At 39.8% G+C, this 24,622-nt stretch overlaps 2 protein-coding genes across 4 annotated transcripts; one reads left to right on the top strand and one right to left on the bottom strand.

Annotated features, from left to right (window-relative positions):
* The first annotated feature begins 276 nt into the window (after positions 1-276).
* LOC110375605 (uncharacterized) lies at positions 277-19,078 on the top strand. Of its 3 annotated transcripts, XR_007511266.2 has the most exons (7): positions 277-770; positions 1,292-1,427; positions 10,865-15,920; positions 16,833-16,927; positions 17,146-17,346; positions 17,873-18,006; positions 18,378-18,517. XR_007511266.2 is itself a non-coding variant. In XM_049843002.2 (6 exons), exons 1-6 carry the CDS (start codon positions 468-470, stop codon positions 18,929-18,931), a joined length of 5,847 nt encoding a protein of 1,948 aa, XP_049698959.2. In that variant the 5' UTR covers positions 281-467; the 3' UTR covers positions 18,932-19,078. The 3 variants fall into 3 exon arrangements, 1 of the variants encoding a protein (XP_049698959.2); XR_007511267.2 differs by lacking the exon at positions 17,146-17,346 and having other exon boundaries at positions 278-770; XM_049843002.2 differs by lacking the exons at positions 16,833-16,927; positions 17,146-17,346 and adding an exon at positions 18,863-19,078 and having other exon boundaries at positions 281-770; positions 18,378-18,526.
* Positions 19,079-19,326: 248 nt separating this feature from the next.
* LOC110375592 (luciferin 4-monooxygenase) lies at positions 19,327-24,021 on the bottom strand. The gene is made up of 11 exons (XM_049843073.2): positions 23,783-24,021; positions 23,225-23,432; positions 22,760-22,958; positions 22,478-22,600; positions 22,014-22,185; positions 21,604-21,744; positions 21,175-21,303; positions 20,794-20,877; positions 20,369-20,515; positions 19,865-20,030; positions 19,327-19,488 (listed from the first exon to the last, which is right to left on the bottom strand). Exons 1-11 carry the CDS (start codon positions 23,936-23,938, stop codon positions 19,349-19,351), a joined length of 1,665 nt encoding a protein of 554 aa, XP_049699030.2. The 5' UTR covers positions 23,939-24,021; the 3' UTR covers positions 19,327-19,348.
* Between the last annotated feature and the right edge of the window lie 601 nt (positions 24,022-24,622).

Genomic DNA, 24,622 nt, shown 5'->3' with positions numbered 1-24,622 from the left:
TGTGATGTGGTTGGCTTCCAGTCTTAACGGATGCAGCTAAAAGCAAGTTCGACTCAGTTATCCGAGCAACCCGGACAAACATTGATTGTCAGACCTTCTGGTTTCTTCCATTAAATGACGGTGATATTGTTTCTTATTTCTCTTAGATAACACAAAGGCATTTTGTCTTACTCAAGGGCCATTTAAAAAAATTATCATTGACATGCATGGTCAAACACGATTTAAACGCAAATTCAACGAAAAAGTATGTTCATGAACTTAACCCAAAAACCTAGATTCCAAACTATTCCAAAGTAATCGAAGACAATTTAAAAACGTCATCTTTTAATCTTTTGTTTTGAAAACGTCAAACAATTTTTAAAATGTACATTTATCAGAGCCGTTACTCAACGTAAATACTTACAATAAATTGCGATGTTTTCAGTGTTATAGCAGGCAGAAACTTTACTTTGTTACTTTAATGAATTATGGAAAGAGATGGGAATAACAAAACAAGTGATGTGGGGACTTCTGACGATGCTGACTCCCGTGGCGCAGTAAACGCTCTAATACTCGATTATTACAAAAAGTTCGGCAGAAAAAGGGATCTGGAGCAGTATTTCTCACTATCGACTGCTCAAAGTGATATTAAAGACACTAGTGGCGTGTTTTGGCGTAAAATGAAAAGTGAAAACGACTCGTCTGATTCTGGTGGCAGGAAGAGCGACTCTTCGCATGAAGTTTGTCGAATCTCCATAAGATGTGCGGTGCCCGAACAATCTAGTTCACAGGTAAGATTTGATTAAAATGTAAAAAAAAGATGTACATCTCCAGAACCCCAAAAAATTCCAAGAGTCTTTAAACTTTATGCATCAATAAACATTTGTAAATATTTAAAATAATAGTTATAACAAGAAATGTCGGTTGATTATTACTCTGAAAGTTTAATTGTGCTCTTTATGTAAGGGTTAGTAACACTTTACTTGAAATAACTAGTGCTCTCAGCGGAAATCAATCTGTTCAGTGAAGACATGTAAATTATGCGATTTTCAGCATAAAATTGATCAGTGGGTCATCTTAGGGGGTGCGAGGGTGCAAGACACAGACTGAACGGACTGCAGAAGTTAATCTAAGGGCTGATATTGCAATAACCAACTTTTTCCTGACGAACAAATATAGCATTTTGACATTTTTTATAGAAAACGATAAACATAGTCTTCAGATAAAAGTTATCTGGTGATTGAAAAATTGGCCCTTAATTGAAATTATTTCATGCAAAACCTCATTTAAAAAAATCTTTAACTCATTTCAGGAAGATGAGCCACAACCAAAAAGTGACTCTCCCCAAACTCAGTCTCCACCGATAATCATCGAGGAAATGCCCGCCAATGTGTCCCGTCACACTGACGATGACTCCTTCAACTATGATGATAATAATTCTCATAAATGTAAGTTTATTTTCCCTTCATTGCGGCAATACTGTATCGAAATGTTTAGAAGAGTATGTAGTATTAATTTCCACAAGACAAATAATCAAGGGTTCTACAGTTTATTCAAGATATGTTGGCTAATTTTAATTGGCTTATGTTTAACTGATCACCAGATATAGTAACAAACAGCAGACAAAAATAGTAAATGATCACCAAAATGAAACTCGCATTTTAATGTAAAACTATCACCAAAGTTTTAACACTTTGCTATCCTATTTAAGTGAAATTACTCCAAAATAAATCATGCGTAAGCCAAAAATAGTAAATGATCACCAAAATTAAACCACCATTTTAAAGTAAGATGATAACCAAAGTTTTTAAATTCTGCTATCCTATTTAAGCAAAATGAGTCCAAAAAAATCATTGTTATCCCAAAAGTAGTAAATGATCACCAAAAGTAGTAAATGATCATCAAAAAAGTTTTTACATCTTGCTATCCTGTTTAAGTAAACTGACTCCAAAAAAATAAGTTCGGCCTGATAAAATAAATGTAATAACATTATGGGGACCCTTTTCCTGCACTAGCGTGGAAAATTGTCTATTGCATGCTGTAGAGTCCAGCCGCTTAGGTATGCTGTGCGCCGGGAATTCTAATGTGTAATGTGGAAGAAAACACCGACATGTGTATTAACCAAGCAGCTTTATTGAACTAAACTAATTACAGTAATGCATATGTTATAAAGTATTAACGTAAGTAAAGATCGCGGGCGTCAGCATAAAATTGTCGAGTGTGCTCGTACATGCTCCCGAATCACCAAAAAAACAACAAAATGTAAAATATTAAACACATTAAAAGAAAGGTAAACTGTAAATAAACAACGTAAATAAAGAATATAAAATCCTAGGCTTATATCTAACTCCAGCTTGACGGCGAGGTAGCTCTGTCGACTTTGTTCGCCATACAAGTGTCCCGGCTCGTCCGCGGTCGTGGTTCGTTGGCAGCTTGCTCCCGGTCCGGGTTATCAGTCGTAACTCGAAGTACTGGCCCGTAGTGTTTCTTGAGTTTGAAAATAATCCATAGACCAACTCCAACAACAACTATGAGCATAAAGCTATACAAAATATAGCGATGTGTGTCGTGGGAAGTTGTCACTTCGTTAAGTGTCTCTTGGTGCAGCTTCACTTGTTGAATCCTGGCTTCCAACGTCTTCATCATCTCTTCATGATGCTCAGGTTGAAAGGTATAATTGTTGTCTGCTATGAAGTGATTTACCGTTGACTCTCTCAAGTAAAACTCGTCTTCCTTTACGGTTATCTCACTGTGGAAGTTGTAATGAGAGCGAAGTATAATGTTGTCTCCTTTCAACATGCATCCAGGACCAAGTGAGATAATACCTGTACCACTTAATTGTTTTGATGACGTGCCAGATGGACAGAAAATGCGAGTCAAGCTATTTTTACAGCAGGTGTACAGCCACGCGCCATCATTGTGTAACTGTATCCACTTGTCTCTGCAACTTGATACAGTCGTGTGGCACGCTGATAAGTCCTTATTGTTTACTATAATCAGTGCCTCACACGTAGTCGTGGATTGCTTGATGTCATAAACCGGCAAACTCAGTTCACATAGTAACCGATGTTTTCTTAGTTGTATGCATGTTCTTAAGTCATCATATGTTAGCGGCATCATCACGTCCTTCTTGAGATTTATTGCCAAATATTCAGATGTAGTAATGATGTGTTTTTGTATCTGTCCTTGTATGGAAGGTATAGGTATGACTCGGCTTATCTCATACTGTTCGTTGTTCACCAAGGGCAGCTTGACTTCAAACAGGAAGAAGTCTCTTGTCAGTTTGACGTGTACTCGTGACAATTTATACATCTGACGAATGCACTGATGGCTGTTTGTGCAAGGTAGCGATAGTTCACTAGGTAATTGTCCAGATATTATGTTTAGTTGTTCTTGCAACTGATCTGGCTTCAATAGATGTGCATCGACGCGTCCGCCCTTCACATCAGTCACTAAGTCGAGGAGTAATTGTTGAACCCTTCTTATGTTGGAGATCATTAAGTTGGCAGCAAATGCAGACGAAATCACATTGAGTATACTGCTACGTTCCAAGTGTATCCGTTCGTTTGTTTCTTGGAAGCGTTTGTCTATAAGCGTAAATTGCTTGTTCATGATAATCTCGTTTCTCTTCAAAATATTGTATTCGCCTTCTATAATCGATGTTTGTTCCTTGTAGAGGTTGAGTAAATGGTTTTCGTTCCTTTGTATAAGGTTGATATCCCTGTCATATTTTTTGGCAAAGTCTTCGTCAAGCACTCCAAATAGATAATTTGCTGCATAACCAATTCCATTTATCAGCCCCCTTTTCTTGCGCGTTCCGTGTTCCGATCGCAGAACATCGTTATAGTGTCGTATTTCATTAATTTCGTGTTCTAGTTGAGCGGCGATGGATATCAAGGTGGGTTCTTCCTTAGTCAAATTGTTCAGATGTGAGACGTAGTCTGCTACGTTTTTTAAACTTCGCCAATATGTTGTCATATTATAATACACAACCATTTTCCAGTTATCTTGTTGTATTTGCATATCAGCAATTTTGTCGAAGTAGACTAGTTTTGCTGACGACAACGTGGTGACGTTCACTGTAGTCTGTTGCAATGACGTAGCTATGCACATTGCAAACGTTAAAAACATGCAAATGTAACTGTATAGAGATCTTTTAGCAGGCTTCCTCCGCTTCGGTCTCTCAGTAATTGTTTGTTGTTTGTTAGGTGTTGTGTCACCTTCACTCGCTGTGCACCCTGAATCACTCCCTTCAACAGGAAGTCGTGATAGTTTGATGATGGGGCGTTTGAGAGTGCCATTTTTTGTCTTCAAGGTCACCACTCGAACATGTCCATCCTTACCAGGGTGCGTTTCCGTAACCTTCCCTAGAAGCCATTTAGAGGGCGGCAAGTGATCGTCCTTTATCAATACGATGTCATTGATCTCAAGATTTTTTGTTGCAAAATGCCACTTGCTGCGCGTTTGCAGTGTTTGAAGGTATTCGGATGACCATCTCTTCCAGAAATCCTTGTGCATTTTTTCCAGTAGCTGCCATCTAGTTTTAATGTTTCTGATATCCTCGTCAGGGGAGAGTGGGCTTGACAGTATTGGCCCTCCCACTAAGAAATGTGCAGGCGTTAAGCATTCCAGATCATCAATGTCGTCTGTTAACGGAATCAGTGGTCTAGAGTTGAGACATGCTTCAATCTGGGCTATCAGCGTGGAAAACTCCTCAAACGTCAGTTTTTGCTCGCCAATGACGCGTTTTAGGTGGTATTTCATACTTTTGACTGCGGCTTCCCACAGTCCACCTGCTGATGGCCAAAGTGGAGCGTTGAACTGCCACTCAACTCCTAGGTTCTGTAACTCACTCAAGAGTTCTTCGTTGATGTAGTACTTTAATGCCTCCTTGTGTTCCTGTACGAGAGTTTTGGCAGCGCCAACAAAATTGGTGCCGTTGTCAGAGTACATACATTTTGGTGTTCCTCTCCGGGCACAGAAGCGTTTGAATGCGCAGAGAAAGGCTGCAGTACTCAAGTCGGAGACCAATTCTAAATGAATAGCCTTCGTTGCCAGGCAGACGAATATTGAGATATAGGCCTTGGATGTCTTACACCCTCTGCCCTTGTTAGCCTTGACTTCCACTTGTCCCGTAAAATCCACGCCTGTGTGCGTAAAAGGACGTGATGGTGTAATTCGAGGCTTTGTTAAGTTTCCCATCAGCTGTTTGTTAGTAGATGTCTTGAAGCGATGACATTTGACACACTTGATAATGTGGCCCTTTACAGTCCTCACACCTCTAAGTATCCAGTATTTGTCACGCAAATGGGTCAAAGTGAGTCTTGCACCTCCATGCATTGTCGAAATATGTGATTTGTCGATTAAGAGTTCTGTGAGCCGATCTTTGTTTGGTAAAATAATTGGATGTTTTTGAGAGGTCTTCAAAGCCGATTCAGTTAAACGTCCCCCAACTCTCAATAGACCTTGTTTGTCCAAAAATGGGTTTAGATTAAGTAAACAACTTTTTGAATGCACCTTTCCATGTTTCTGTAAATGTGCAATATCTTCGCCAAAATGTTTATATTGCACTTTCTTGATAATGACATTCAATGCGGTTTCAAGTTCCACTGTTGTTAGGTAAGGTGATCGCATATTGTTTTTGTTCGCCTTGGCCTTGACTCGTAAAATCCAACTTAGAATTCTGACGACACGTGTTATAGAGTTATGTTTGCATAGAAGCTCTTCGGTAATCGATTCCGATGTTTGGGATGCACAGATTTGCTTCTTATGCTTGTGTTCTAATGTAGGAGTTACGAATTCCGTTAAATGATCTGGGATGTTGTTTTCTATCAGCCACGTGGGTCCTTGCCACCAAAGTTTGTGTTCGACTAGTTGTGACGGAAGTAAGCCACGACTAGCGCAATCCGCAGGGTTTTCCTCGGATTTAACATGCCTCCAACACGATGGTGGCAATATGTTTGAAATTTGCGTAACCCTGTTTGCTACAAATGTCTTCCAGCGGGACACGTCGCCATGTAGCCATCCCAGAACGACCATAGAGTCAGTCCAAGCATGTATTGTTACGGTCTGTTCGTTTAATGACTCTATGACCTTTGTTGCTAGTCTTGATAATAAGTGTGCGCCGCATAGTTCGAGTCTGGGCAGTGTCATCACTTTTCTAACTGGCGCGAGTTTCGTTTTCGCTGCCACTACCCGAATCATGTGTTGGCCATCGTTTTTTATGCTTCGACAATAGATGACACATGCATATGCCTTCTCCGACGCATCACAGAACCCATGTAGTTCCACTGGGGTATTATTAGTTCCCATCCACCGAGGTATAGAGATCTGACCTAAATATTTAAGGTCGTTCCTGAACTCTTCCCACTGTTTTTGTACGTGTTGTGGAACGGGATCATCCCAGTTGAGGTTTGTAGTCCACAGTTGTTGGAAAATAAGTTTGGCCTTTATAGTAGCAGGTGAAAGCCAGCCGAGTGGATCGTATAGCTTTGATAGTTGAGATAGCAACAATCTTTTCGTAATTGTAGTGCACTCGTTTGTTATTTCCACTGGATGGTGAAATGTAAATTGATCCGTAGAGGGGTTCCACATAACTCCCAATGTCTTGTTTGTTTCGGCGTGCTTGAAGTCAATCATGTTTTGACTAATTTGATCGGGTTTAAGATCTTCTAATAAGCGTTTGTCGTTGCTCGCCCACTTGCGCAGGTTGAAACCACCTTGTTTGAGTAGATTGATTAATTGCTGTTGAGTGGCCTTGGCTTGTTGAATGTCATAGTTCCCGGCTAGGAGATCATCGACATATAGCTGACTCTGCAATATTTCAGCAGCAAGCGGGTACTGAGCACCATCATCGTAAATTAATTGTTTTATTGTGCGCATCGCTAAAAAAGGAGCAGCTTTAGTACCGTATGTTACGGTACACAGCTGGTATTCTTTGATCTTGTCTTCTTCGGAATCTCTCCACAGAATCCTTTGCAGATGCTGATCTTGTTCTTGTATTCGGACCTCTCTATAAAATTTTTCGATGTCGGCGGTGTAAACAAAGGGAAACCTCCTCCACCGCAATATTAATGCTTGTAAGTCCTGTTGAAGGTTTGGCCCACGTTCCATTAGCTCGTTGAGACTATAGCCCGAAGTTGTTTTGTTAGAGGCGTTAAACACAACTCGGAGTTTTGTCGTAGTGGAGTCTAATTTCATGACACCGTGGTGTGGTAGATAACAACTCGGTTGTACTGAAGTTAAACTTTGCTTCATGTGATTGAGACGTATGTAGTCAGCCATGAATGTTTTGTAACTTTCGGAAAGCGACTGGTCTCTTGATAGACGTTTCTCCAATTGTCGGAATTGTGCTAATGCCTGCGACTTCGAAGAACCTAATTGTCTCTCGAATGCCGGTTTCATGGGTATTCTGACCTCATATCTGCCATCAGACCTTCTCGTAGTTGTAGTTTCATATAATGTTTCGCAATATTGTTCGTCTGACGTCAGCGTTGTTGATTGTTCAGTTATTTCTTCTATTTCCCAAAAACGTGAAATATCTTCTAGGTTGTTAAGCACTGCGTGGCATTGGTACGTTGTGGTGTTGCCCAATAGAACCCATCCAAGCTTAGTCTGTTGAGCTATTGGCGCATGTATGGGTCCTCGCAGGATACCATCCATGATGATTTGAGCGTAAACTCCAGCATCCAGTAAAATGTCAACTGGCCTAGAAATGTTGTAGTTAGGATCGGCAAGGTTTATGTTTTCTAAATGTGGCCACTGTTGCCGCTCAAATGTGTAATTGGGCAAATTGTTCAGCAAGTTTGCCATGACAAGCGCCTCAACGGTAAAATTGTAGTCTTGGTATATGGACTCGCAGGTAAGTAATACGGTTCCGTGACTCTTGTTGTTCGAGATGCCAACTCCTGACACAATTGCGTCTTGTTTACGCCTGTGAAGTTCCAATCGTTGCGCAGCTGATTCCGTAATCAAGTTAATTTGGGAACCTTGGTCAAGTAGAGCTCTAAGTTTTATAGGCATTCCATTTTCACCGAGAACACATAGTTCAATCGTAGCAAGTAGCACCTCGTTCGCATTCCCAGCCACGTGATGCGACTTATGTTGCGCCACCGTAGGGACGCCTTTGGGTGTCAGGTTATTGGTGGGAACCTTTTGTTGCATAGCATCATGTAACGTCGTATGATGCTTATTATTGCACACCCTACATGTTTTCGCGGAATTGCATTGTTTGTCGTTATGACAGTACATACAATTCTCACAAACTTTTAATTGGGCAATTGTATTTATTTTATCTTCTGGCGCCATTCCTTGGAATGTTTTACAGGCAACCAATATGTGATCAGACTTGCATAATGGACATTTTCTTTCAGATCGAACATGATAAGTCCTTGTCTTGTTGTTAAACTTCATAGGAAGTTGTTTGGAGGAAAATTCCTTGGCCTCAATGTTGTTCCTGTTCTTGGCCTCATGTTTCGGAAAACCAGCCTTGTTATTCTTTCTGTTGACTGGCTCGAGAGCTGTGAATTTGCTTTCCAGAAATTCCATAGCCTCAACGAATGAAGGCAGGTTCCGTGGTGCCTTTCGACACTCCATGTATGCACTGTAGGTTTCCGTGTCCATTTTTTCTGTAAGAATGTGTACCAACAGTGGATCCCACGTAGTGGTATCGACGCCGAGATTGCGTATGGCGTGAATTGTTTCCAAGGTCGTGTCGTGGAGATTTTTCAATTCTTGCGCAGAGTGGTGGTGTACTACAGGTTGGCTTAAAAATATTTGTATCTGTTTTGTAAACAGCAGCTGTATGTTGTTGTACCTTCGGGTGAGTATATCCCAGCACGCGTCGTAGTTTTCAGCTGAAACGTTGAGATGCTGCACTAGACGCTCTGCCTCACCTTTCAGTTTTCCCTTGAGATACTGCAGTTTTTGAGTCTTGCTTAGCAAAGGATTGTTGTGGATGGCTTCAGAGTAGAGGTCCATGAAAGTTGGCCATTGCGCATAGTTACCATTAAATGCCGGAATCTCTACTTTCGGCATTGTTTGTTGTTGGTGAGAAGTATGGCTAAGTTTTTGATTGAGTTGTCTCTTGGTAGTTTCGTAAATATTTTCATGTTCCACGTACTCCTGTTCATAATCCACTTCCGTGCCGATAAGTAAGTTATCAATTTGCCAATGGAGATCATCAATAGTTTTCCAGCGCGCCTGTACCATCTGCAGTTTGTCTTGTAGTTCCCATTTTTCAGAGATAATGTTAATGTCGATTCCTCGTACGACTCTTGAAAACGCTCGAAAGTTTGTTCGTTGCTGACTAATCAGCTCATCAGTTTTGGATAGCGTACCTTTTTCTTCCGTGCTGACGTTGTGTAGTTCATCACCTTCACCTTGACTACTTGTACCTTGTTTAGCCACGGTTTCGGTCGATGTTATGTCCATCAGCAGAGCACATGTAGCTGCGTAGAGCTCCTTCACGGAGAGGTAAACACCAGACTGAAAGTACTCATGTTTGTTATCACAAAACACTGTAAGTTTCTTGTGATTGTTCTCGAACTCATCCCACAATTCTTCAAGATTCACTAGCCGTTTTCTTATGTACTCGGCAGTTTTCCGAATTGCAGAATCTTTCTTGATGTTTGTAGATAACTTCTGTATGGCTTCAGCAATGATGTGTTGTCGTTGTAGTAGTCCTTCCATTGTAAGAGATGTGTAGAAGAAACTATTTGTCAACAATCACTGTCACTGATAGAAGAGTTTGCAGTGGTCTTGTATGTCCACTGGTTCTGTAAGTTCCGTGTGAGCTGATGTCCGTCACCAACATGTACGACTTCTCAACTTGACTGGTGAGACCCGCTTGTGGGAGGCCAGCCAAGCCGATTCGCTATTGATGAAGACACCTTCTCTCACACTTCACTTTAGCGCTCGAAGGACCAAAAAGATGTAGAGTCCAGCCGCTTAGGTATGCTGTGCGCCGGGAATTCTAATGTGTAATGTGGAAGAAAACACCGACATGTGTATTAACCAAGCAGCTTTATTGAACTAAACTAATTACAGTAATGCATATGTTATAAAGTATTAACGTAAGTAAAGATCGCGGGCGTCAGCATAAAATTGTCGAGTGTGCTCGTACACATGCCTCTAAACAGTGCGATAAGAGTGTATTGAGAAACACATTCTTCTTCTTCTTTGTCCTGCCCTGTTCCCAATTTTACTTGGCGTCGGCGCAATATGTCATTTTCTTCCATTTTCCCCTGTCACTCGTCATACTGACACTCACGCATGCATTGCAAGCCGGACACATAACTTAATATGGCATCATAATACTTTATTTGGTAATAAGCGTACATTTTATGGCAATCACAGTGACTTATTTAGGCAAAAATAATACATTAATTTGGTCGTCAAGAGTTGGTGATCATTTACTAAATTTGGTGGTCGAATACAATTTAAAGTGAAGTCGTGACTAAAATAGCTGGTACTATTACATTTTTAGACTTTATTTTTCTGGTGTTCAGTAGATATTTCTGGTTGCAAAACTTAGGGTATCAAAGCATTTTATGGTGGTCATTATATTTGTTCCCATTTTAATTCACCAAATTAATGCTACATATTTTTGTTATGTTCTGAGTTTTCTCAACGTAGCACTTGATTCCATAATTTAACATTGCAATGCTGCTATTGACTATCTTGCTGTCATATTCACACACACGCTTTAATAGTGTCCTAAGGTATTAGGTATCTCACTATGATAACTCAAATTATCTCCACCAAAATTCATCCAATTCAGGCACGAATGGTGGATTAGTTTATTCAGGGCAATTAATTTTATTTAAGTGATATTTTACATGTAGTAAGTTTTATTGGTACTAATTAATTGTATTTAAAATTTCAGCATTAGATGTGTTGTTAGACTTATCGGCACACAAACCACATTCCCCTACCAGTAGTATCACTTCTCAACGGAAACTAGAATGGGACTCCCTGGCAGATGTCGGGTATGCTAACGAAAGTGACCGTAAAACATCAGCTTCAAGTCTCAGCACTTTAGAGAGACTAGCTTTAAAACAACAATACACAAACAATGACACTAAACAAGATATAGGACCTCCTACTGCACATTCCACACCTTTGGATGAAAACGACAGCAAATCTAAAGGAAAAAAAGGTATAGGAAAGAAAACTACAAAGATATACAAGAAAGATGTTGATTTTGTTGAAGTTAATGTACCACACACTTCAGATACAGGTCATCCTCCGTCTATCAATGTTAATCTTACTAAACATATATCTTTTAATGTGGAACGGGATGGTGGGGTTACAGTTGATAATGTTAAAAACGACATTAGCGTATCTCCTGAAAAAGTGCCCTTAGACAATGATCCTGCTCCAAGTTTGGGTTCGGATAAACAAATGCAAACTTCATTGACCAAAGAAAAATCACCCAGTGTGGATGAAATACCTAAGGCGGTTAATCCGTACAATCAAAAGATCCCCATAATGATCTGTTTGAACACATTGCGCAAGAGATTGAGAAGGAAGAAATCAAAGAATTTGAGACGAAAATTAAGAATAAAAAAATCGACTGTATCAAATATAGAACTTCCATCTTTAGAGAAGAGTGGCGAGCAGGTGTCTGAAGCAGAGAGTTTTGAATATATGCCTGGACATATGTATAATCAGAATCAGAATCAAATGAAGGACAGTGGACGAAGACCTGACAATAGCACAGCCGGTAACAAGTCCAGTTTAGAATCCACTGGTCCGTCTACTACAGAGTCCAGCAAAGGATCAAAGCACTCTCTTACAAAAGATCTAGAAAAGTGTGTTGACTTATTGAAGGTTACTTTGCAAGACCCTGATAACGACGGCACTACAAAGAAAAGGTTAATCAAAGACATAGTGCACAGATTAGTTAATGCAAAGTATAGAGATGACGATACTCCCACCGAATTTTTATCTGGAATCAGTTTTAACAGTAAGATAATAGGTGTACCAGAAAATGTCACTACAACAAGTACATCAGATGCTAATGCTACTGAAAATTATTCCAACAAAAAGCCAAAGAAGTCTATTTTGAGGAACGATAAATTTAATCCTAATGCAGTTGCTTCTACATCGCAAAGTGCACCAAACCTGTTCAGTGGTAGAAGTGAGAAAGTGAGTACTAATTTAATGAAGACAATGCACTCTACTGACTCGGATGTGTCTAGTAGAGGAAAGACATCTTCGGAAAACGCATTCCCTAAAACCTCATCTGAAGAATTGTATCTCAAATATCTGGAAGCTCTAAGGCGCGAAGAGGCGTACAAAAGACATTTAAAAGATAAAGAATTGTTCTTGAAGCAGAAGTTGGTAAGTTCGGAAACTGCATTCAAAGTACCTATACGTACAGAGTCCAAAATTAGCAGCAGACTGAAAGATTTGATGAAAGACTTGACTAGGAATAATTATGATGATGGGTCAGGTGACGCTAGCAAATTAGAGGGAGGTTCCTCTAACATGAACTTTGAGACGTTAAATGCAATCAGAAATCAAAGAAGTCACTCTGTATTTACTCTTTCCTCAAGTCATTCGGAATGCCAGAAACGGCCGAATTTGAAGAAAAAGATGCAGACCGAAAGAGAGGTAGATGAAGCCGGTCCAAGTAAACATCATTACTGTTGCTGCCCCCACCATTATTTAAACTCTAAGGTGGCTTACAGTGACAGCTCTGTGCAGGTGAACATAAAATCGTGTGAGGATACTACGAACGAAAAACCTTGTCAAACGAAACCCAAGCCAATAACGGTAATTGAGAACAGGAAAAAAGCTGAGTCTCCAAGAAGCGCTCGAGTGGTTCCGGACAGCGTGACGGGTGAAATTAAATACGTTTGTCTTTGTAATGGGAGGCAAGTCTCTTGTTCAGATGTTGGTGATAGTTTCATGATTTACAAGTGCTCTAAGTTAACCAACCGTGGAGTGCAGCTCGAGGACCCATCAAGGCTGTACAATACAGGTGTGCAATGTGGAAGTGTGAAGCAAAAAAAGATTGACGATAAAATTGAGCTGATACAATCACCCTGCCAAATAAACACAGAAAGCAGTAGTTCTGATAACACTTCGAAAGCTAGGAGACATTCAAAGTCATCCCAAACTAATATGGTTGTCAATATGTGTATGGGTTATGGCAGATACTGTAATTCCTCTTCTAGCTCTGATGCTAAGAACCTCTGTGGAACTTCAACTAAATGTATTGTGTCGGTAAATAGTCCGAAAGAATATGCGACCGTCCACGAGGCTACCAGATGCCTACAAACTGAGATCAGTATTAACCCTCAAATTTCTGATCCCACGTTATCTGATATCAATATAATAAATGACTGCGATTGCGCGCAATTGATATCAGAGATGCGAAAAAAGATCCACAAGTCGGATTCCGCAAAAACTTTTACCGACGTGTGCACCAATAGCGTCTCAGAAAAGCTTCTTATTACATCTGAAGGGAGTGGGTCTGCACAAGAAGTGAAGACTTTTAACTCAATAGACGATAAAGAGTCGCACTTACTATGTACTGTAGCTGGAAGAAAATATCATCTACCTATTCTAGACACGAATATGACTCTCACTCTCAACTTGGAGGAAGCTAATCGTTTTAAAGATCCTGAGTATGTGAACCAAGGCATCGGCACAGAAAAGGTATCGAATATAGATGAAGCTATATCGGTTAATGAGGAATGCAAATCTACACAATGTACGTGCGAGTACTGCCCCAATCAAAGTAATAAGAGGGTCGTCTGTGTGAAAGATGCATCTGTTTCTATTAAAAGTTGTATGTTAGCAAAGAAGAACAATAATTTCAATACATTTCCGAAAAAGGAAGCAGTACCTAAAGAAAAAACACCATTTAAAAGATCGAACACAGATGAAGGTAAACTATCAATATGTTCATGCATTCAAACTGTAACGGTACCGATGAGGGACGCCCAAACGTATAATAATCAACCTGATGATAGCAATTATGCGTTAGAGACGCAAGTCTCTACTGCCGAAAATGGTTGCCAAGCAGACCCGATCAAGGAAAATGTTTCAACTGAAGTCAGTGAACAATCGGATAAGGCAACGCCTACCAGCAGCCAACATCAACATGAAAATGTTGTCGTGTTCAACATCAAAACTGACAAAATAGATGATGCAATCAAACCTGACTCAAAAAACTTTGGAAACCGAAAAGATTTAACATTTGAACGTAAAGACTTAAGAGGAAGTTTTGATGCAATTAAACCTGACTCAAAAAACATTGGAAACCGAAAAGATTTAACACTTGAACGTGCAGAAGTTATAGGAAATTTTGATGCAATCAAAACCGACTCTAAAAACATTGGAAGCCGAAAAGATTCAACACTTGAACGTGCAGATGATAGAGCTAAAGACGCTAGAAGAAATTTTGATACAATCCAAAGTGACTCTAAAAACATTGGAAGCCGAAAAGATTCAACACTTGAACGTGCAGAAGTTAGAGCTAAAGACGCTAGAAGAAATTTCGATGCAATACAAACTGACTCTAAAAACATTGGAAGCCGAAAAGATTTAACACTTGAACGTTCAGAAGTGAGAGCTAAAGAAGTTAGAGGAAATTTTGATGCAATCCAAACTGACTCTAAAAACATTGGAAGCCGAAAAGATTTAGAACTTGAACGTGCAGAAGGGAGAGCTGAAGAAGTTAGAGGCAATTTTGATGCAATACAAACTGACTCTAAAAACATTGGAAGCCAAAAAGATTTAACACTTGAACGTGCAGATGATAGAGCTAAAGACGTTAGAGGAAATTTAAAGGATATTGATATTAAAACGTCTAACGTTAGTACCAAGAGTATCGGTGTAGTGACTATGGATGAGAAAAAAGTCGATGGTAGTAGCATAGCATGTCAAACAGATGCCCCAACAAATGAAAAGCAGTTTGGAAATTCTGAAATTAAAATAGACTCACGAGAAAATAGTAATAATAATATACTACGACAAGAAACATGCTGCTACCAAGTCAATTGTCCAAAAAATAATGTCAAAGGTCCAGTCATTGAAATGATACAAGATATCACTCGACGCTACTCAAAAACCGATTTAGGCAAGGTTAAAAAGAAGAAATGTGTCTCAGAAATAATGACTGTTCTGAATTACCTTCTTGAGACAGAAGACAGTACAGATCCAGAACCAAAGACATGTTGCAGCACAACTACGACTACTAAATCGAGTTCGGAAAAGTCCAAAACGACCAAAATGTCTGTGGGCGAATGCGTTTCAGACAGATTTGTCGATAAAAGTGTCCAACTTTCTTGTAAGAAAGCTTGTAAGGACAATAACGTTGGCACCGAGTCGTCCGACTTGCCTTGCTCCTCAGATCAGCCTACGACATCCTCGGATTCTGCCGCTTGTAGAGTGCTCAACAAAATTAAGAAGGAATGTGAGAAATACCACCAGAAGGTCAAATGCAAGGGCAGAAAATGCGAAGTTTCTAGCAGCACATCAGTCAACTGCGAAAAATGCAAGAAAGTGCATCATTGTGCTTGCAGATACCACAAGTGTAAGCGATCTAAGACATTTGAGAAGTTGCAGAAGAAATGCATTGCTTACAACCTGATTATTCAGACATCAGAGAGTATGTTGAGCGAGGAGACAGTTTGCGAGAACAAGAGTCGTGCTCTTAAAAATATCATTGTGAAAGTCCCGAAACGTAAAGGAAAGAACGAGGTTCCTTATAAAACGGAGTTTATATCGCCTCCCTGTAGCCCAAAACGTAGTCCTCGTGGTTGCAATAAGTCAAAAAGTGGTCCCATTGAGAGTGAGACTTCTGAAGAGTATGCTAGAAGAGTTGAGCTGGCCACGGTTCGGGAGTACTTGGAGCAGAATCGTCCAGATTTCGTGCAGAACACAGAGGAGAGACGGCATTGCTTGAAGTTTATTAGTGCAAAGAGGTAAGGAACCGTTTTATTCTAACTTTATTTTCGATGTATACGGAATAAAATTTTAAACTGCGATGACATTCAGTGCGTTGTCGTGTATCAAGAATGCGGGTGTTGATTTAGACCGGTGAACTTTCTATTCGCAGTACAACCCGTATATTTGCACCCAGTAATATATAGTCCTCCACCTGCAGTTTTGTACTCAATAATTTTCTTTCTAAATCAACAATAAATCAATCTTTTTGGTAATTTGCACAACATTTTTTGCATCAGTATCTCATGAGTTTGGATTTAACGAGTACGACCTGGTAAGTGATTTATGAATGCCTGCAAAAATGCATCATGACATGATGAAAAAGGCAACCCAACTGCGTAGCTGTTTTGTCTTATGTACCATTTTAGACCCCGGATAGATTATGCTCTTTTTCTTAGGGTGCGTCCACATCTGGCGAATGTGCCACGAATGTGCAGCTCGCGAGTCGATTGCGAGCTGCCTGCGAGCTGCGCGCGTGCAGTCACTGCAATAGTTTGGTGTGCTTCCTTAGCGCAACTCATGCAAGGCTCGTATAGAGCGCGCGATCTGCGCGCACTCAGTTCTCGCCCTTACAGTTCCGTTTACTGGCTCAGTACTATCGAAGATGTCAGACGTCGCGCGCCGCCTGCGCGCCGCTCGCGTGCGGCGCTTAGGTCGCGCGCGAGCTGCGCGCGGGCGGCGCAGAAGCGGCGCACGAACAAAAATGCACGCGCGCAGCTCGTGGGCAGGTCGCGAACGGCTCGCGAGCTGCACATTCGCGGCACATTCGCCAGATGTGGACGCACCCTAACATAGTTATATTTTATTTTTTACCTATCCTTTCTTTTTTTAAATATTCGTAGACTTCCCCTGAAAAAATAGTAAGAACTCACCAAGTTTTCTCGCTTCAGAACTCAAGATCAATTCGCTCCAAGTTTGAAAATGGTTGTTGTACACAAACCTAGGTGCATGGGAAATGTGGCGACCAGCCCAGTTTATTGTGGAGGTATTTTAACGTAGTCATTGTAAATTGAACCGTATATCAACTTTAGATAGGTGTAGATTTGCATATTATTTTTGTTATATTTACATTTGTGTATGTGGGCACAAAATCGATACACCTTAGTTATTCTTCAGTAGATTGTTTTGCTAAATATATCTCCGGAGCTGATAAAATCATCTTTTTTTTTAATAAACATCAGCTAAAAGTACCACCTTTTCTAGGTTTGTGCTACAAAAGTTGCGATTCGGTCGAACCTTGTATTCCCTATGCACGGGAGCCATGCCCCCCTTGCAGTCCGCACTTAGATCCTTGCAATCCTTGCACGCCTTGTAAACCTTACGATCAAAATCTTTGCAACACCGATTCCGACCCTTGCAATGGCTGTCGCGATCCTTGTAACATGTGTTCGGTAAATAAATTTGGTGAGTTCTTAAATATTTTAAAATCAGTATTTTATTTATTTCTTGTAATTGTTTTCCTTTATTTCCTGTATACCTTAAAATTTTTCAAAATTATTGGCAGCTTATGGTGAACGCACACCTATTAAAATCGAAAAAGTAATTCGATAACGTAACATGCGATTCGATTCTACGGAAATTCAGTTAATTGTGGTAGCTACACATCGTACCTTCCTGGCTTACTGACTACCCGTAACGACTACCAAAGTTATCCGAATGACAGCTGGGACCCACCAATTTACCGTGCCTTCCGTTAAATGACAGCCGGGACCCACCAGTTTATCGTGCCTTCCGTTCAAATGACAGCTGGGACCCACCAATTTAATTGCGCCTTCCGAAACACTGTTCATTTCTGATAGGTTTGCGTTCACCATAAAACTTCTTTGGCAATCTTCGTGCATAGAATTAGTGCTACCTTAGTACCCTTTTAGGTGCTTCGTATATAACTAAAGGCACCAAAGTCTTTCATGAACTATATGAATATTTACAGAGCCGACGAGCGTGCTTCCAAACGGAACCTGCTATCATTGCACGTGGAACAACAGCCCGACTTAACCAGTCTCAACTCCGATGAACTGCGACAACTGGCACAAAAGATAGGACTCGACTTGCGAAAGAAAAAACGTAAGGAAACCTCTTTTACTTTCTATAAATTGCATGTAATCTTCATACTATTATCTTGTGACACTCCCATGGTCTCAGGGGCACATAAGGAGCAGAGGTAGTAAAATGTATGCGCGGGATATGGTCACTTGGTCTCCCAAATTACGATAGTGGACGTCTAAAAATAATGCTGAGGTGATTTGCTGATAAAATATTGATCATTCATAAGCGCTAGTCTGTACGGTCATGCCTTATTAAGTTTTCTTTGGAAATTGTCACAGTTTAGTCAGTGAATATTGCACTATTGGGCAGTTCTTAAGATCTCGCTTAAGAAAGTATGTAGTAAATGTATTTCTATCTATGTGCTCATTCTCCTTTTACGTATGTTACAGCTGCCCCAAAATTTTTAAGTGAACGCGAAATGAAGAAGCACTCTGAAAGGATATACAAAACGTTGCCAGAAGTAGTTCAAAAGAAAGAGGAGAAGAAAAAGGAAAATATCAAGAAGACCAATTTGTTGATGGCCAATATGTTTAAAAAGGTAAAGCTCCTTTGTCTATGCTTGAAGATGCCAAAGACCGTATTATTTCACAAATTCTTTATTTTCGCTTTCGTAAGTGTTTGAAAGTTATATTATACCTTTATAGTTATCGGCACGGATATTGAGCTCTCGGCGGAAGAGTGGGGATCGCTTTGCGCACTGTACACATAAGGCAATAAACCAATAAATCGCTTCTGCGCAGGTGAAGGTCAGGGCTCATTATCCGTGCCGATAACTATACTAACATTGTTATATCTACCTAGATTGGCTTTTGAAGCGACTTTTACTGTATTGTTAAAGAAACCTTTCAAGCTGAAAATAATGCTTTCCTTTCAGAATCTCCAAAAGCAAGCGTTACGTGGAGCAGTATCTCTGTCCAACTATAGCACAGTTATAAAGATTTGACGTATTTTAGTATTGTTTAGTGTTAAATTTGACCAAATGAAATGTTTTAATTAGTAAAGTAATCATTGTTGCGGATTGACGTTGAATCCCAGAATTTTTATGAGGGTTGCGCCCCATTTTTAATTATTATTAATAAAATTTCTATTTATGTAATGTTTTTGTATTAATGTAGGCAGATTTTCATGGTTCCCAAGTCCGCCGAGACTGATTTCTTGATGGACCTCTCCCTCCCGTTTCAAAAATGACCTATATTATTTGCCGGGTTTAATCTCTGAATATTTTATATGAATGAATACAGCATTTTTATCGTCATAGACTACACACTATGTATACACATGAGTAGTTAATGTTTTTTCATGGAGTGGGTTTTAAACATAAAAGCATTTATCTTTAGGTATTTTTATTTATTTATATCAGCTATGCTGCCGCTTGTCCTTTCAGTCTTTCAAAAGCAATTTCCTTGAGTTTCCTTCTGTGCAACTTGGTGGAGGTGGTGAGTGGTAGCTCATTCAAGAATATCACTCCGCCCCTCAGTTGCTTGGTGTCTGTCAGTTTTTCTGAAATCAAACATACTTTACTAGGAGACTAGAAAAGTTTTTAGGGGGTATGACAGGCCATAATCTGGCGAATTTCCATCCCTTTTTAAATAAAATTGATGAAACTAAGGGTGTATCTACACGGTGCAAGTAACTTGCACATGTTGAGGCACATGCGCAGGTTACATGCATTTGAAAAATGTGCGGGTCCTTCGACTCGCGCGTGCACCAAAGCAAAATACCCACCCGGGCGCTCTTGTCACTTGCGCATGTTAACTTGCTCCAGCTTCATGCACCGTGTAGACGCACCCTAAATAAATGCTTTTATCATGGGTCGATTACATAACTCATGAATTGATGTAGAACTCTGAATGAACACGAAAATTCGAAAGGTTACCTTTTACCAAGTCCTTTATCTCTTGAGCCGTGACCTGAGCCCCTGGGCGTACTATGACACAAGCCACGGGCAGGTCTCCACACTCCTCATCAGGTATACTGGTCACCGCCACGTCCTGGACGCTGGGGTGCTTCAGAATCACGTTTTCTACTTCCACTGGCGATATCTGGAAACGAAGATGTTATTTTTAATTTTTGATAATGATTGAAGAGGAAAGAAAGAAAATGTATCGTCGTACAAATCTAATGTTGAAAGCATCATCAGACGCTACTTGACGTTAATCTTCTGTGCAAACTGCTGGTGTTCTTGCATTATTCTTATTCTATTATCTGGTTCTTGGGTCCAAAATTACTTAGTGCACGGAATATGTGTATATGTAAATGTACATTAAACGACCGTAGTCGACAGGTCGCGATTACAGATTGGAGGATAGCTAAGGATTGAACTCAGGTTTGGGTCATTGGAGATCCCCATTTTACAGCAACAGTCTGATGATCCACTCACCTGATAATTCCTATACTTGAGCAGCAGCTTGATGCGCTCCACGAAGTAGAAGTTCCATCTCTCGTCTCTGTACATCATGTCGCCTGTCTTGAACCAATTGTCTTCAGATAATACCTCCGCTGTAGCTTCGGGGTTGTTGTAATATCCCTGGAAGTTACATTCTTGTTTTATTGGCTGTAGTTCTTCTATAGGTACTTTTTAAAATTATGACATCTATTGGCAAATTCTTTAACTATTTCTACAGATAGGAAGAGTGTTTTGTAGTTTTGGATTGAGGAAAATAAAACATGGCGTTCAGGTTTCACTAACTGCATCCTCTAGTACGTTTAAAAAAAATCTTATTATGTAGTTTTAATTATGGGATGAGTTTGTAATTAAAAAAATTGTAATCATTATGTTAAAGTTTAAGATAACTATGTACTTACCTTGACACCACCAGGACTTTTAAGCCACAGTTCTCCACGCTTGAAAGGTTGTGTTATTTCCTCGCCAGAATCTATATCGACCAGCTGAAAATATTATTTTATAGTCATTAAATTATAGCTTAGAAAACATAGTAGAAATAGAAACTGTTGCTATGCAGGTTATCGGATAAGTATAAGAAAGATAAGGTTTATTATGGGCTTAGTTATATAGTTCGAGTAATATAATGATAATCAGTACCTAGATTATTTATTTATATTTATTGCTTATTAGTGATAACCTATGTGATATAATTCGTACTTCTGTAATGTACCTACATAATTTCTGACTGACTGAAATGCATGATTCCTATTTCTAGCAAATATGAAGTAATTTGTATTTACCTTGTATTGCAAATGTGCGAGCGGTCTCCCAGAAGACCCAATAGGTGAACTGGCGCTTTCAAATGTTAAGGAACCAATCTCGCTCATTCCGTAGACATCGACTACTGTTGCAGTTGGAGATAGCATTTTCTGAAAACCAGTAAAAAATTAAGTAGACTAGTAGATTTAGTAGCTATATATTGCAATATATAGAAAATATATAACAGTATATCCAGACCGATTGACGGCTTGCTGGCTGTTCTGTTTAAGTAGACCAGCCAGCCGTGTCGGACTCAGTATGGTGCCAAGCATTTGCGCAAACACAGGTTTACTCTCTATTTCCCTCACTCTCACAGCGCAGAGTTCGTGAAACAGAACTAGGCTTTATACTCTGTGTTTTAGTTTTCGAACAATCCCGCAAATATCTGACATTTAGAAACACGTACATACCCTTAATTCTTCAACAAGGTTCCTGGGCACGGCGCTGCCTCCCAGGTATAATACTTCGAAGCTGGATAGATCTGCGTTTGCCTTTTTAGCTGCCTTCACTAAAGTAGTCATCATCGTTGGGCTGATGATCATGAAAGTTGGCTGAAAAGAGGTATTAAGGACCCTTGAGTCTTTTTGTCTTATGGTGTTTTTGGCTTTTTGAAGAGGTGGATAGAAGTTGGGTTTGCTAGTGTACTGATGTTCTATAATATATACTGATGACTGTTATTGTTTAGCAGAGCCCAAATACTGCAGTTTACCAAAAACGTTTTGCATCATAGTCATCTAAGTTTGAGAACCTCGCAAATCTAATAAGATATAGCCAGGATATTGGTTTGGATGATATTGGTAATGAAGACTACAGAACTCACCTTATATCTTTCAATTAACTCAAGTGTGTGGTCGCTAGTGACCTCGTTAGAGGTCTGTATCCTCGTATATTTATAGTACGGTGATAAAATGTAACTGAGGAGAGAAGACAGCCATTGCAGGGGAGCCACCAGGAGCGCTGAACGTGTTGGAGGGAACTTCTTGGCGAAAGAACTGTTAAAAGAAAATAAATAAGGAATAATAATCCACGAGTAATTTAAGACTGCATAGAAAAATGTTCATTGCATATATTTAATAGGGTCACATTTCTACTTTTTCTGCTGTTTCTTTATGTTACAGCCTTTTTAATTGTCCCACTGCTGGGCACAGGCTTCCTCTCACACGGAGAAGGATTGAGCGTTAATTACCACGCTTGCTCATTGCGGGTTGGTGATATCAGACTTTATAGTCCAGGATTCCTTAAGATGTTTTCCTTCACCTTTTATCAGCCATTGGTTCTACTTGCCATATATAAATTCCGCTGGTCGCCATGTTTTTATGTGTAACAATGGCGGATTTGGGCAGCCCAGTGGTTCCGCTCGTCGATATCAGGTATCCTATTGTTTCCTCAGGATCGAAGTCTGCAGCTCTGGAAATTGATATCCATATTTATAGGATCCTCTGGCCTGTGAGAAAGGGCTCCTTAATCTAGGCTCTGAACTGTCCTTAACCGGAACTATAGTCCACCATATCACAACATCGACAAGATTGCAAGTAAGTAGGTACCTACTTGTTCATAAGTTCTTACCTAAAATCCTCAACGGCTATACTTTCTCCATGCTTCTCCATCATTTCAGTCAAAGTAATGGTGGCAGGACTGCTATCAAAGCTGACGACTTTAGCGTCGAGACCCAAGAGTTCAACAGCTTTTTGTACATCTTGCACTTTTTGACTCTGACAGAATATCATTTTGGGCTTGCTGATGTTTAATGTGTGCTTCAATTCATCTGGAAGAATCAGTTAAAGTTTTAATATTATAACAGCGAAAGTTTTTGAGCGTGTTGTTTTTTGCATCTTCACACGAAAGCAAGGAAAAGGATTTTGATGGAGACTCTATATTTTATAGCTTAAACTTCGGAATTACCTTTTTTTACCTCCTTTTTATCTAGGCAGGAGAAGCAGTTCCCTCAAGAGAAGGATGAACATGCAGTTTGGCAGCTAGTCATTCTATAAAGTGGACAGATGGCTTCAAATTTTATTTTTATATACTTACAAACTCCAAGAGTCCTGTCAATAGGAGAAGTAGCGATGCCAAGGAACATAGCAGCATAGAATGGAACAGCTTGATCCAGGTGGTTAGGTGCCATGATAACGATGACATCACCAGTCTTCAGCCCCAAGTTCTTGAAAGCAGTCGCGCATTTGATGCTTCTCCTTAATATTGAGCCGTTGGTTTCTGATTCGCCTGTTGCTCCATCAATCTGTGGATTTTATGGAGTTAGTTTAAAAAGTCTTAGGAAGTATTCATTCAAGAGCCCTTAAACAGTTTAAAGTTTAAGTCGGCCGATAGTTTTATCGGGTATTGATGGTTCCAGACCTACTTAAAACTTTGATTGCATTCACCGCCAAAATGAACACTTAAAGTTATTATGTGTGGTATTTCTTAAAGTTACGCTGTGGTCCAGTGGTCCTGGATTATATGAAGGATTTTTATAGTTAACCCTAAATATAAGAGATTTTAATAAGAAGAAAAAAATACACGATGTGACAAATTCTCGGTACATTGAGATAAAAGATTACTTATTTAAATCTAGAGGTAAATGCAACCCACCTGCATAACAAACTCAGGATCATCTTTCAAACTCTGCAGCACAATTTTGCCGATATGGTACTTATCACTAGCTATCCCGGTCTCCGATACAATTCGAGACGTGAACTCATTAAAATAATTATCAATTATTTCATTTTTGTAACTAAACTCCTCCATATTGGCTATTACAATTTAATAACACTATTTTAATCTTAACTACAGGCAGTGCACGAGTACAACTGAGTGAAATAGTGTAGTTATTATCTATTAATAAATCTTTATCTCAGTTATACCTAGTAGCAAGATAACTAAATGCTTGGTCAATACACTTAAGATATAAGTAGTTACTTATTACTTAGGTACCTACTTCGTTTATTGATAGGCTAGTCAAAGTACGCGGCGTCGTTTGCTCATAAACTTATCTGCACCGAGAACATAGAATACATAATGCATGATTGTTGGTTTCCAGGGCTACAGGTAGGCCACACTTACTCGTATTTACCTAAGTACGGTTGTTCGAAAGAGATACCGCGGCCCTGGTACATAAAAGGCCTATGACGGAACACAACGGTTTTTAGTCAGTCAGTAAGTGTCTGACACTCCCTCACCGCTGCTAACCCACAGCGGGAGGGGTCATTTGATGATTTCTGACGTCGCTAAAAAAAAAAGTACTACTTATTTTCAGACAGTTAAGCTTGGGTTTCCTAGGAAAGCGGTGCCGTCATATAGCGGCCGATGGAATTAACTACACTGTATCGAGTCTAGTAGAACCAATTTGATTTTATGAGGATTCGTGAAAATGTGCAGAAAATTTTTAGATTTTGACAGAAAGTGCACATAAACTGAAAGATTCACTTCTCG

The sequence above is a fragment of the Helicoverpa armigera genome, chromosome 22 (genome assembly GCF_030705265.1).
Source record: "Helicoverpa armigera isolate CAAS_96S chromosome 22, ASM3070526v1, whole genome shotgun sequence".
Classification (NCBI taxonomy): Eukaryota; Metazoa; Arthropoda; class Insecta; order Lepidoptera; family Noctuidae; genus Helicoverpa; species Helicoverpa armigera.
The sequence above is the reverse complement of the archived record's forward strand: the minus strand, read 5'-3'. Positions and strand labels throughout refer to the sequence as shown.